This window comes from Athene cunicularia (genome assembly GCF_003259725.1).
Source record: "Athene cunicularia isolate RWA chromosome 1 unlocalized genomic scaffold, athCun1 chr1_part1, whole genome shotgun sequence".
Taxonomy (NCBI): domain Eukaryota; kingdom Metazoa; phylum Chordata; class Aves; order Strigiformes; family Strigidae; genus Athene; species Athene cunicularia.
Window position 1 is genome coordinate 97,383,591 of NW_020799091.1, and position 14,030 is coordinate 97,397,620.

The window sequence follows — 14,030 nt, forward strand, 5'->3', positions numbered from 1 at the left end:
ACCTTTTTTTTTTTTTTTTTTTTTTGAAACATGAAGTCAGAACATAATCCTAGTAGTTCAAATTGCCTGAAAAAAATCTAGGAAAATCCACCTGTTCAGTTATTCAAGATGAGAGCATCGAAAATGTTAAAGATTTTGATGGATACTGTTTCAGCAATGATCTTCAGTAAGTTTTGTGTTAATATACTCTTCCATTTTCTTGAGACCACCTGCCTTTCCCCTTCCTTGCTAGATTTAAGCAGTATAATTTGCTATGTTGTTCTTCTAGCTACAGTTACTGGCAGCTAATGAGACTGCTTTATGGAAGCACGTGCTGGAAGGATGGAAGCAAGATGGGAAGGCAGGAAGGCTTCCACACATGCTTTTTAACCCCTGTTGTGTACATCTCCAAAATTTGGACCAAACACCAAAAAATCACTGCTGGCCAACTGCAGCACGTGTTACCTCACTATAAAATCTGAGCAGTTGTTCACAAGCTTTCATACAGCCCACGTGGCTCTTGCACATTCCATCCGTTTGGGAAAGCATCTGCCTGCAGTGCTGAGGTCAGCGTCAATGCCTGAAAGGCTGGGTAACCTCAGAAAAATGTGTAACAGATGTGGGAAATTAGTATGACAAAATATGAAAACAATTTGCAGTGATTTACAGCTTTATTACAGATCTGTCATAATTTTGAAAGTCAAATCTTCAGAAATGGGGTGGTATTAGACAACGCAGTAAATCAGGTTCTAAATTCAGATGGGGATGTTCCCTAATACAGTAAATACAGATTTGATCATTTCAATATAACATTTTTTCCTTAGGTATACATGGCAATAGGTACATACGGGCATCAGCATAGCTTATCTTTCTAAACTGGAATGCCATCAATTTAAGTTTAAATTTCTAAATTTTACAGTTTTGTAACTTTCAAATGTTGCATAGCTTAGTTATTAGACATGAAGGTCAGTTTTTCTGAATACATGCCCGACAGAGCAAAGGACTCATATTTTTGATGATGTCTTTAACACAAGAGATTTATATCCTAAAATATAGCATGTTACTTAAGATATATTTAAATTAGTTTTGGAGGGTTTGCTATCTTTGCAGAAGTTCTTTTTCTTGCAAATTTGTGTTCCTTGACTGCACCAGTTGCATGTGGATGCCCAGCTATAGTTGTTTCATTCTAATTTCCACCTAACTTTTGAACCCACTTGCCATTTCTACCACTAGACAAGAGCACTTCCAGCATTTCAAAGAACGCGGCAGTCAGGTGGAGGAGAGAGATCCTCCTGAGCTCCTGCCATGCCAGGTCAGGTGCTGGCAGGCACCAGAGCATCTCCTGATGGAGAGGCCGCACAAGTGCTCAGTCTGCAGAGAAGCTTTGATGAGAACATGCACCAAACCCAACCAACCTCCAGACCAACCCTTTTCCTCTGCTCTGGTGCTCACAAATCTGCTGGTTATCATTCTAAAAGTAACTCTGAAGGCTGTTTTTTCTATCAGAGGTTAAGCTAATTCAAATCATGCCTATCATACTAACTATTTGGGATTCTTCTCAGGAAAAGCCATAAATCAGTTTATGTGCACCATGGCAGCACTGCCCATGCTAAATTCTGGCCTTTGGGATGGGAACAAGTAATAGACTTACTGAAGTAATCACTTCTGGAGACAGCCAGGCTGCATTTCAGTCTAATGAATGTTCACATTAACTTCCACATGATGTTGATATAAATCTGTTTGGTTCAAACTGGAAAACTCTACTCCAATCATATATCACTTGTCATTTTATTTTTTTTAAATTTTTTTTTAGAAATATCCCTTGCAATTTAAAATACAATATATCTACTATGAAACTATATAGAACTTCTATTATATTTACTGAGGGAAGCTTAACAAGTTGCTTGCTTTCAGAATTTATCTCCCTAGTAGAGTCTAAAACAATACATTCACAAATAAAATACCACCAGAGCCACTATTGCCATATATCCTTGTCCTGGTTCAGCTAGGATAGAGTTAAGTTTCTCCCAAGCAGGAGGAAGGGATCTCCAGCCAGGTTATTATCATTATCCCATGCTGAGGTCAGGTCTGGCACGGCAGCGCGGGAAGCTTTTTCCTTTGTGGCTTTGGTCCCGGGGAGCAGGCGCGCAGGCTGGCTGCGTCCATTGTGGTATTTCTCTGTGTATCTTTTGTCTTGTTTACTGTTATGACTGTTTATTGTTGTTATCATTGCTACTGTTGTTGTTCAGATTGTTATTTATCACACTGTTGTATTAAATCTCTTTTTATTTCAACCCCCGAGGTTTGTGCCTCACTTCCAGCCTGAGCAGCTGAAGGTGAGGGAGGGGCAACAGCAATGTGGTCTCTGGTCCCTGCAGGGCCTAAACCAACACAGTCCTCTAAATACTGTGTAACTTCAACCAAACAAAACAGACAAAGCCCATCAGATCAGGGTGCCTGAGCATGTGGGTATGTACCTGAAGAGAATGTAGGATTTTAAGAGTACTAACTACAACACTTGTATCAGGGAGCAGAGTCCAAAGACAAGACAATAATCGAAACTGGGAAATGAGAAGCTGGGTATTGTTCATTCAGATGCAAGTACTATGAACAGCTAACCTTGTGAAGAGATCTATAGATGATGAAAAATGGCCTCCAAGACCAGAACTTTGTCCAGATGACAGTTTCTTGCATTGTCAGCTCTGAAATGAAGTCTTTGCAGAACAAAAATGAATGCTGAAGAATTTACATTGTAATTTTTTTTTTTTTTTTTTCATTATTTGAGATTAAAAAGCTAAAAACATTCCTATAGCAACGTGAGACAGGAGTTTGAGTTATATTCTGCATTTAAGTGTTTTAAGTAATACTGAGTGGCATATATAACAAACTTTCCTGACACATTTTTAGGCTGAGAGCAACTTCGCAGCATTCAAAGTCAGGACACTGCCTACATGTTGGGTTATACTGCTGTAAGAGATAGGTTCAATTAAAGTTATCTATGGATGTAAATGAATTTTCAGGAATTCTTGTCGAGGCTGAAGGGAGACCTTATCACCCTCTACAGCTACCTGAAAGGAGGTTGCAGAGAGCTGGGGATGAGCCTCTTTAACCAAGTAATAAATGACAGGACAAGAGGTAATGGCCTCAAGTTGCTCCAGGGAAGGTTTAGACTAGATATTAGGAAGCATTTCTTTCCAGAAGGGGTTGTTAGGTGTTGGAATGGGCTGCCCAGGGAGGTGGTGGAGTCCCCATCCCTGGAGGGGTTTAAGAGTTGGGTTGGCATAGCGCTGAGGGATGTGGTGTAGTTGGGAACTGTCAGTGTTAGGTCCATGGCTGGATTGGATGATCTTCAAGGTCCTTTCCAACCTAGATGATTCTGTCATTATTTATACAGAAAAACACTTAAATAGGAAATTTAAGGAAACATGTTAAGCTATGTCTATTCTCTTCATTGTTTTAGGTAAACTAACCTCAAACTTTCTAGGCATGTCTATGGTGCAGTTTTGAAAATCAAATGCACTGCACTACACAGCACTGGAACCATCATGGATACAACAGTCTAACCCACACTATAGTTACCAGCATTGCAGGGGATCCAGATAGAAATGACTTGGTTGTAATCGCCTTCAAAAAGGTTTAGAGCAGATCAGTCTTCTTACCAATTGTCCCCATACCGTCAGAACACTGGCTTTCCAAAGCAAAGCTCTCCCTAACAACTGGCCTACTACAGCCTTTGAAAATGATTTTTAACCAGCACACTGGGATGTCTGTAGCTTCTCCTTCAGAAAGTCCCAGAGGCCCTGCACACTGTTTATATCCAGCTGATGCAGCAGCAGGTACAGCTCCCATTCCTGGAGTTTTGCCACTGCTGTCTGCGTCCTGCATAAGCTACAGCATCCCCAAGAACCTGCCTCCACTGAGCTCTCACAATTGTGAATCCAATTTCTTTATTGTCTCATGTCACAAGAGCTATTGCATTGCCAGGTTTGGGCTTTTTTTGGCTAATAAATTTCAAAGTAAAAATGGTAGTCACACACTGTAAAAACCGTAAATCATGCGTGAAAGTTTTATACAGTAGAACAGATCATTATTATTTCATCCTTTCCTAACCCTTACACAATAACCACTCAGCAAGCATGCCAGAAGCTGAAAGCAACAAAATACTTCACATACAGCGGACATGGGAGATAAGCAGGGAGGCAACTTAAAAAAAGACATAAAAAGGAAATTTGGTTGAACAATGCAAGCCCTGTCCAAAGATCCAGCCTGCCACACATACTGTACAGCCTGTTCTCTAATTCTGCTCTCAGCAAACAGCCCTGCCCTGGCAGTCTGCCCCACACAAGTCCCAGCTCTCTTCCTGGGACACAGTCCTCCCACCAGTGTCACTGGGGCATATGCTTCTCCCACAGAAGCTTCTTCCCGGGCCTAACTGGTCCTGTGAACAGCCAGTGCTTTCTGCCTCCTGTTTCCACTTCCTACAGCTGAGGCTGTATCCATCCACGCAGCTGATTGTTCTTCCTCAAGTACCACACCACAGCTGCAAAGTTTGTGAAAAGATCTGTCCTCTGTTCTTCTGGTATGAACAGAAAGAAGAAACTGTCTGTATGATCATCAGTTTCACCACAAGAAATGACATTTCTGATGATGACTACTTAGCCATCATCTTCCACCTTGCTTCCTTACCCTGCAACATGGTAAGTAGGTTTAACAAAGCTCGATACAAGATTTTGAAACACATCTTTTGTAAAACTTTCAAACTTATAATTTGTTTGGCTTGAATGTAAAAAAACCCCAGATCCTCAGTTAAATATTAAGAATGAGCTTTATGAAACTAAAGGGATACTTAGAAACTAATTTGTATTTAACAATGGATACTATCCAGCTACAGTACAGAGAGCTAGGACTTTGCACAAACCATAGAAAAGCTGGGTTGAGGTTTGTTTGGAAAGTTTGTTCATGCCAACTGGAAGGGCATGCAACTTTTGAAACTTAATGACTCAAGCAGCATTTTGCATATAAAGAACTAGGTACAATTCTCCACTGTTGGATTACATGCCTTAAAGTTGTACCAAATTATTACTAAATTGAAACGGCCATGTTTTATTTTGTTGAGATACCATTAGCACAACTAGAAGAGCATACACAAACCGTGGTTCTTTGTTGCACATCAGAACAACAGTCAAGTTACTGTATTAACTGGATGGCTTTTGGCACTATCATACTGTAGACAGTCTGTCAGTAGTACAAAAAAATGCATTAAAAACTTCATACAGGGATTTTGTAACTGATCTGTTGCCCTTAAACTAAAGGCCTCAGATCTTCTTCTGCACTGAGAATAGATTAACATGAGAACTTTTGGGCCAGCACTCATCTTGCTCTTCAGTGAGCTCTGGAGCATGACTCATTTGGCAATACTTGCATCTTCTAAAAACAATAGCTACTGTATCCATAAAAGACCAGCAAATAATCACAGCTTTGCTCCATGCTGGTAAGTGATTACCAAAATCACATATTATTTACATCCAATGTCTATTGATCCAAGGCTTCCCTGAACACAAACTGTACCAGGGGAGCCAATGTCAAACCCAGGCACCTAAGCCCCTTTGGCACCGTCTTGCTGACTCCTGATTAAGAATTAACACGTCTGTTGACAATTTGTCATTACTAATGACAGGTTTATAGTCCATTGTTTCCAGCTCTTTCAGCTTCTCCCAGCACAATGAAGAGGGCTGCAGTCTGCCCCTGCAGAGCACACCATGCCCTCCACAGAAGACTGGGCAGGGTCCCTGAGCCCCCACCACTGCTTCTGTGCTGGCTGGCACAACCTACTGGTGGAGAAGAGCGGCAGGGTTAGAGCCTGGAGATGACCAAACCCCGCCCCAGCACTCCAGCCCCCTGCAGCCAGCTGCCCCTGAGCCTGGGGCTGCCTCTGCTGCTACCCAGCTCCACCTCTACAGCTTGAAATGCCCTGGCAACCGTTTAAGATTAGGCATTCAAAATGCAATAACCAACATTTAGAATGTGAAAACAAATTTGGTGTTCTCCATGTCACTGCTTCCTCTTTTTGCTCAGATGACTTGTTTTGGATACCATGATAATTATGTATTTCAGTTCTATCCTGTAATAGTACTGTAACACAGTTCATTTTCTCTATGACAAGGAGAGCACTTAATCAGGTTTTTAATAGGGAAACTGCCTGTGCAATAAATGAACTGAATTTAAATTAGAGAAATACCTGAGGAATAGTTAGCTGTATCAGTTTTGTAGTTTATTTTCTCATTATATTAGTTGAAACATCACACATTCCAGTTACAAACTTAGATGTAGAAAATGAAAGTGTATTTTTAAACATTATATTTTTCTGTATCAGAATAAACCCATTGGATGAATACAAATCAGTAATGATTTATTGACATACATATGAATATAAGCCAACTGATAAAGTTCTATTGATGGTATGTCACTGCTATTTTTATTTTCATCTAATTCCATTTTGTACTAGTAACAAGGAATCTCTATGCAGCAGTGATCTGGTTCTGGTCTTACTAGCCTCTCCCCCAACTGGTCAGACTGTGGAACTCTGAACCCTTCCACTTTAAGAAACGGTGCACAACCTTAGGATGCAATTATGATCCCTTGAAAGATCTATTGTTCTGTGAAAGCATAAGGCACCTGCTTCCTCATCCCAACTCCATGTCAGAGATCTGTCTCAGGGGAGTGGGAGAAGGGCTGGCAATGATTTAATTAAGAGTAAATTCAGGTAAACAAGGTCAGGCACCTATACATTATGGCATCACCAAATTAGCCTGTGTCATCTGGGTTAGAACACCCACAAATCAGATTCTGGGCTACACAGTCAATGCTGTGAGCAGGCTAGTGGAGACTGTTAAGAAGTGTACCCTAGTGTAGACTTAATCCTAGAGGAGTACCGTAACTGTAACCCTTATTGTAATGATAAAGGACCCTGCTGCTGCTGCGGACAGGATGACATTGCTCTGACTAAATGCCCTACCAGGGTACAGGTTAATCCAATCATATTACCGCTTGCACAGGTCCACATACATAAGCTCACCAGGTTCGAACAGTTTTGTTACTAAGAAACTGGCCATGAGGACCATCAGAATCTGAAGGCAAAAGGGCCAAATAAACTGGGGTCTCAGCCCCTTCATCTGGTGATTTAGTGGCGTTAGGACCTGCCATGTCTGTTCTTACCCATCCAGGACAGCAGGCATTAAGGAGGATGTGGTCACCTTTTCTTTTCTCATTTAACATCCGGGCTTGAATCCTAGACAAGACTGTAACACCAATTTTGGATACCCCATAGGCAGTATTTGGCCAGCCTTCTTTCTCATGCACACTTTTCTTGGTATCTTCCACAAATTTGGTCATGAGTTCCACTAACTCATCCTCAGTGATCGTGTTGCTGCGAAACTTTTCCTGTAGTTCTCGGCTGCAGCCTCCCAGTGCTGAGCTACTTACCATACTAGAGACATTCACCACTCTACCTGGTGAAGGAAAATAAAGACTGATTACTTTTACACAAATTAAACAAGCCCAGACACTGAAATGGGCTTGCTCTACAGTTACCTATTCACTTCTTAAATGAAAGCCTGTAAAATATTTTGTGTAGGCTATTTTGCAGAGTTTCTGGAAGATCACAGTTAACTTAATGTCAAGTTTTTCCATTGAATTCTATTTCAGAGGGTAATTTAAGGTGTGAACCTGCAAAAGCACTCCCACACTTCAGGTATGCTTCCAGGAAATAGCCTGTTACAATCTGTAAGCATATTCATAGGGGTAAGGAGTTTTCTCAGTAATGGCATACAGACTCTACTCTCAAAGTTCCAGTGGAAAAGTCTCACTTCTGCAACAGCTAAAGTGCCGTGAGAATGTACCTCAAAAGCCAGAATAATACAGAGTTCAATAAAAGCCATCTAGTTCTCAATGCACTGATACCATCAGCTTGTTTACAGAATACCTGAAGATTTACAAATCCCAGCATGCAAAACTGCAGTAAACAATTAAATCTCCCACCACTTCAGTACCAAGGAACAAGTCAGCTGAATAAGTAATTCACTCATTTTTTCCAAAATAATGTTATACTGTTTCCTTATTTCTTGCTAGTTCACAATCATTCAGGCAATGAACTAGAGCAGTGGTTCTCAACTTATGGTCCACAAACCCCTGGGATGGGCTGCGATGTCAACACAGGGTCCATGAAGGCTTAAAGCAGGTGTGGAAGAGTGATGATGCTATTATTTCAAATTTATATGGAATCGTTGCAATAAAGATATCATAATCTGTAGATGTGTGCATTTACAGATTAATTTATTTCCCCTTCTCTCCAAATTTGAAGGCTCTTCATGAGAAAATTGAAATAAATATCTGACGCAGTCTAGCACTTTAAATCTTGAATTAAGTCTTGGTGGTCCGCAGCCGCAAAAGGTATTTTAAAGGGGATCTCTGGTGAAGGAAAGGCTGAGAACCCCTGAACTAGGGAATCAACATAAGAATTTAGATCTTAAAAGCCACTAAAAATTGATCTGTTTATGACTTTAATAAACACACTTGTCCTTCACCCTCAGTACAAGAGGACTAGATTGCAATTTTGGCACTGTTTACTCTCTCCTCTATTGGCCCCCAAAATTCATTTACTCTGTCCTTTTCTTCCTCCCTAGGGACTAACAGTTCCCAACTTCTCTCTCATGTACTTGACTTTTCTCTTAAAACCCCAGATGTATTTAAATGTTAGTATAGGCTACATTTCATTTATAGCAGGAAGCTTTGTTCAAATATCCATGAAAACATCTACTGATCACAAGTCTTGAAAAGAATTGTATTTAAAAAACCCCTTAGATTTAGTGTGGGTATTAAATCCAAATACCCTCCCTTTCAAATCATCCATGCTATGTCAGTGGCATTCCAGGGCACTTACAGTGCTTCAGATTTTGAAAACAGGTACATTCTGCACAGGACAGTCATTCAAGGCGTACAGATTATTTGCATGTTGCTAACACCTCTTTATTATCAATGTATCTATATTCTTTGACCCTTGACCATTCTATTTACCCTTTTCTGGTAAAGTGTTTTCTTCCAGTTCCTCTTAACATCACCAAGTCACAGTAACTTAATGTACATCTTCAAGTGCCATTTATAACTATTATCACTAGACATTTGCGAATACAGCAATGGCTGTGATCCATCTAGAGACAGAAAAACAGCCTACTGAGGTTTCTTCAGCAGTAGCAAGAACAGGTATGCCACAAACTCCACTGAAACACTGTTTTTAGTTACTTCCTTATCCTAGTTGTATCATCAAAACGTCCTTTCTGAAGCAAGAACAATTTATGTAGGCAGATACCACAGACACAATGTGGGTAAATTTTCTATGTCTTCTTGAGGGCACCATGACAATTCCACTTTAATCCGTAACAGAATAATGTGACCAGCTTGAAAGTAGATTTAAATATACACAGCAGAGACATTTTGAAGGTCAGGAAGGCCATCTGTTCTCTTACCTACAGTACAGCAAGGTACACACCTCTTGCTATGGGACAGTGTGCATATGAGGCTGGACAGGATTTTCCCATTTAATGAGGATCAAAATTCATATGAAAGTATTTCTCTACTTGTTGTGTTACACTCACCGTAAGGCTTCACAAGAGGCAACAATTCTGTGCAAACATTCCTTGTTCCAAAAAAGTTTGTCTTCAGTGTAACCTCTGCTTGGACTGCAAATGGAGTTGTGTCATGAACTTTTCGTAAGAGGTGGTAGTGAGGGAGGGAAAAATAAATTAAAAAAAATATCAGAATAGTACTACTGTTTTAAAGGAAGTTACCAAACCTCAGAAGTTTATCTTACTTATTTTTTCCTTTTATAACTAGCAAACAGGCATATGATCAATTAAAATATGATAAAAAAGTAACATCATTAAGACTCACATTCTTATTAATGAAAAGACTTATCTCTACAATATTACATTAATAATGCACTAATTATGTTTTCTATATGTTTAGGTTTTCTGCTTCTATATCCTGACTCTTATGTTGTCATGTCTTGGGTTCTTAGCTAGGGCTTGAAATAAGAGCAGTGCCAAACTGCAACAAACACTGTAAAAGTTTCTATAAAGAATGCAGGGATAAGATTTGGTGCAGTCTGAAAAAAGCAAACAAAAAACCCCAACTAACCCCAAAACTGACAGATACTCGTGTCATAAATCACCCCCTGAACTGACAGATCTGTGCTAAAACAAGGAGAAGAGGGGGAATTAGCAGCTAGGAAAGGGAGCTGATTGTAGGTAAGCATAAGCAGACCATGGAATTGCACTGTAAAGGTATGATTTCTTCAGACAGAATTGACAGCTTGCCACCAACAAAAGTGGGGTGGGATGTGCCGTCAGCTGACAATTCGGCTCAGCAATAAGCCATATGCTATACGTCCTCCACTTTGAGGGGGAAGTAAAAGTTAAAGTAACAGGACTCTTCCTCTTCTGCTACAGGCTCTCCCTCTGCAGTGATGAAAGCTACCTACATAGGTTAGGCAAGTCTTCACTTGTTTCCATAGCCTAGAACTACGTCAGCTCAAAAGAGAAGCAATAACAGGTCATTTAGTATCTAACGTAGTTGTGTTTTTATTGAAAAACATAGCTTTAATGACTCACTCATTTACACTCTCAAGCAATGGGCACCGATGGCATCAAGTTTTGCAAATTGCTTACATTTAAATCTGAGACATGAAGCCAGATCATGACCTATTGCAAGAGTTATGACAATGGGAGAAGAAACTAAAAACCTACACAATTCCAAATTCCTGCTTCCACACACACCTTGCAAGAGAGAAGCTTCCCTACACTCCAAAGCCCGTTTATTTGTCTAACAAGATATATTACTTGTAACATCTGATATATACACACTACACTCCCTTGATTTAGCAAGCATTACTAGAAGAAATGTTTTCACAGAAGCTCATCTGGAAGGCAACCCACAGGTACATAATAATTTCACACATGAACAGTTTTGCTGGACTAAGGACTTTTCTGGACTATTTGTAGTGCAGCACAAAACTAGAATAATAAATTTAATGGCAAATCTAATCTTTGACAGAGAGCCATAACACATAATACTACAATAAAGAAAGGAAAACATAAATTCTAGGATGGTAGCAGAAACCTGGTGAGGCAAGAAGTGAGATTAGGTGGAAATGCTAATCTCAGAAGCAAGAATTAAAATCCAAAATATGAGATAAACATCACAGCAATTTCTTACACAGGTGTTAAATCCTCTAGCCCCTGCATTAGACACTTGTACAACAACAGTTACAACTGGCTCCTTTATCACATTTCTTAATTGTATTACCTATTGCTGACTCATAATTAAGTTGTCATCTTGAAAAAAAAGTCTAAGATAAGCACCTGGAAGCAACTTCTGAATAGAAAAAAAATCTACAATGTAGTAAAGGAAGTAATAGAGATTCCACTGCTCATGCTACTTCAGCTAAGTATTGTTCAGTGATTTCACCATAATAAATCCAAGATCTCTCACAGATGACCTCTAGCAAATCTTGCTGCAATTTGAGTTTTTATTCCACCTGCTCAGGTACCCACCTTGAGGGAGGCTACAGCTGCTGCAGAGTCAGCAACAGGAACCACACACTGCACTTCAGTTGCTGCAGTTGCAGCCCAGTCTTGCTCAAACTCACTGTCACTAGTAGGTTGAGCTAAGGCCCTGATTACAAATTGAAGAAACACTGGTCTGAGCACCTGCAGACTTTATAAATTGTAAGTGTGGACAGAGATACAAGCTTTTAATGGTTGCTTCAAAGTTTTAACACATATCTTAAGCACATCCTGAAGCTCAGACAATTATATTGAGTTGCCTCCTATTAAACTGTTCTTGAACACAAGCAATTTTCCTGCAAAGTACCATGCAAAAATATATAGCGACTGGATTTCAGAACACTGTTGCTGCACTACCGCTTCACAAAAAGCTTCATCTTCAGCAGTAGGTGAGGTTTGATTCATACTACCTGACAGGCTTCCTTAACGCATGCTGTGAACAGAGGAGTCAGCACAACACTGTGCTTGAACAGTTACATATCCTAACTGGAGATCAGGCACAGAGATTAAAAGAAAAAACCCTCCACAAAACCAACAACCCAGAAAATATGAGAAGAACAAGTTTGTATGGCAGGGAAATGAATTAGCAGTCGTGCTTGTGATTTACTCTATTTGGAGCTAACATGATTTTCAACTTTTATAAACACTACAATGAAAATGCACTTTCTACCTTACAACTGCTGTCTTCCTCCCTTCCCTGCCTTCCTTTCCACGTGAAGATGAAAGGGTTAAATTCTTGCTCAGCAGAGCAAGATTTAGGTTAACTGTTCTATAGATAACTGAAGGGCATGAGAAGGTTAAAGGTAAGTAAAGATGACAAATTCACCCAGGGCCAAAGGTTCTTTTTTATCAACTGAAATCCCTGCAGAGGTAATGCATAGAACAACGCATGAGGCTTGCAGAAAAGAGAAAACACAAATCCCCGAGGAACATGGCTGATATTCACATAGATGATGGGCTCCCACGGGCCTGGTGAAACTCAGGGGCACTGAGGCAAGTAAACCCAACTCTGCTCACGTGCACTGTGTGCCTAAAATATTTTCATGCTCTGTATGTGATGCAAATGCAATACTCCAGGGAAGCAGCTTTACATGCACAGTTAGCTCAACAGATGCCATTTCACATTGCCCTCTTGTCATGCTTAAGAAGGTAGACAGCTTGCCCAGCCAAAGAAGCAGCATGTCATTGGCACATAAGTCCTGTATAAGAAAAGAATCCCCGATTTTTATCATCCTCCTCACAGCTTTGTAGCACATAGGACTATGCCAGACAGTCTGCTTCCTACCTTTGAAAGCAATCCCTGCGTTGTTAACCAGCACGTTCAGCCCCCCATATTTCTCCTTTAGGAAGTCACGTAGAGCTCTGATGCTCTGCAGATCATCAATATCCAATTGATGGAAGAGTGCATGCAGTCCTTCCTCCTGGAGCTTTGCCACTGCTTCCTGGCCACGGCTGGGGTCTCGGGCTGTCAGGTACACGTCCCCTGGGAACTGCTTGCACAGAGCCCGCACAATTGCAAAACCAATCCCTTTGTTGGACCCGGTCACCACAGCCACCTGCATGTTGGACATCGTCCTCTCTGTATGTATGCCAAAGTGCCAGTAACTGCAAACAGCAAATGAGATAATTTCACACTCTGATGGACAAAGACAGCTATCTGAAAATGGATAAAAGCATTTTTTCTTTAAAATCCTATTTAGAATTCCACTTTGAATTACATAGAACTACATGAAAGTGCATACTAACTGTAACTTAATAAAGTAGCATTAAGTATTTGCAGAGAGATATGTTTGGTGTTAATGTTTTGAATAAAATCCAAAGAGTGATTGGGTTAAAAAAAACCCCACAAATGACTAATCTCTTTAGTACTAAATTAACTTTTGATAGGATTAAGCTCTTCTGCAGAAACACTTTACTGGAATACCACTTTCTTCTTCTGAGGATATTCAACTGGTTCAGTTCAAGCACTGATGCAAAGATGGAAAAACTCAAGCTCAACAAAAAGGGGAGGAGCAGCTTGATCTTCAAGTGTCAACCAATTCTAGCTTTTTTAGAGGGAAACAGCAGACCATAGATTAACCACAATGCTGCTTCTGTTTAACACACCAGTCAGCTTTAGACACAAAACCTGCTTGTTGGATTTTTTTCCAGACATAGCATATTTAAGGGTGCGCTTCCCCCATAAGAGCAAATTTAACTGCCCCTACCCTTCCAAATTAGCTTGTAACTAACCACGAGCAGGCACCTAGCGAGGAAGAAAGCCTAAATTGCTCCTAAAGGCCTGCCCAGCTACTGACCGACTTCACCCGGGCCAAGAGCCACCCTTCCAGTTCATCACCGAGGCGCCACCCCGCTGCAAACCGGCACACGTTGCTACAACCACCCCAGGGCCAGTTCTCCTCCCTAATGGGGACGCGAAGCAAACCCGCGAGC

The 14,030-nt window shown here is 40.6% G+C and overlaps 1 protein-coding gene across 1 annotated transcript; it reads right to left on the reverse strand.

Moving 5' to 3' along the window:
* Window positions 1–6,225: 6,225 nt before the first annotated feature.
* LOC113483093 (carbonyl reductase [NADPH] 1-like) lies at window positions 6,226–13,234 on the reverse strand. The gene is made up of 3 exons (XM_026854350.1): window positions 12,883–13,234; window positions 9,630–9,737; window positions 6,226–7,487 (listed from the first exon to the last, which is right to left on the reverse strand). Exons 1-3 carry the CDS (start codon window positions 13,166–13,168, stop codon window positions 7,051–7,053), a joined length of 831 nt encoding a protein of 276 aa, XP_026710151.1. The 5' UTR covers window positions 13,169–13,234; the 3' UTR covers window positions 6,226–7,050.
* Window positions 13,235–14,030: the final 796 nt, after the last annotated feature.

Coding starts and splice junctions, on each gene's coding strand:
- LOC113483093 (XM_026854350.1), bottom strand. CDS start 13,168: ATGTCCAACATGCAGGTGGCTGTGGTGACCGGGTCCAACAAAGGGATT. Junction 9,738..12,882: donor CGCAGGGATTGCTTTCAAAG/GTAGGAAGCAGA, acceptor TCTTACGAAAAG/TTCATGACACAACTCCATTT. Junction 7,488..9,629: donor GCCTCTTGTGAAGCCTTACG/GTGAGTGTAACA, acceptor TTCCTTCACCAG/GTAGAGTGGTGAATGTCTCT.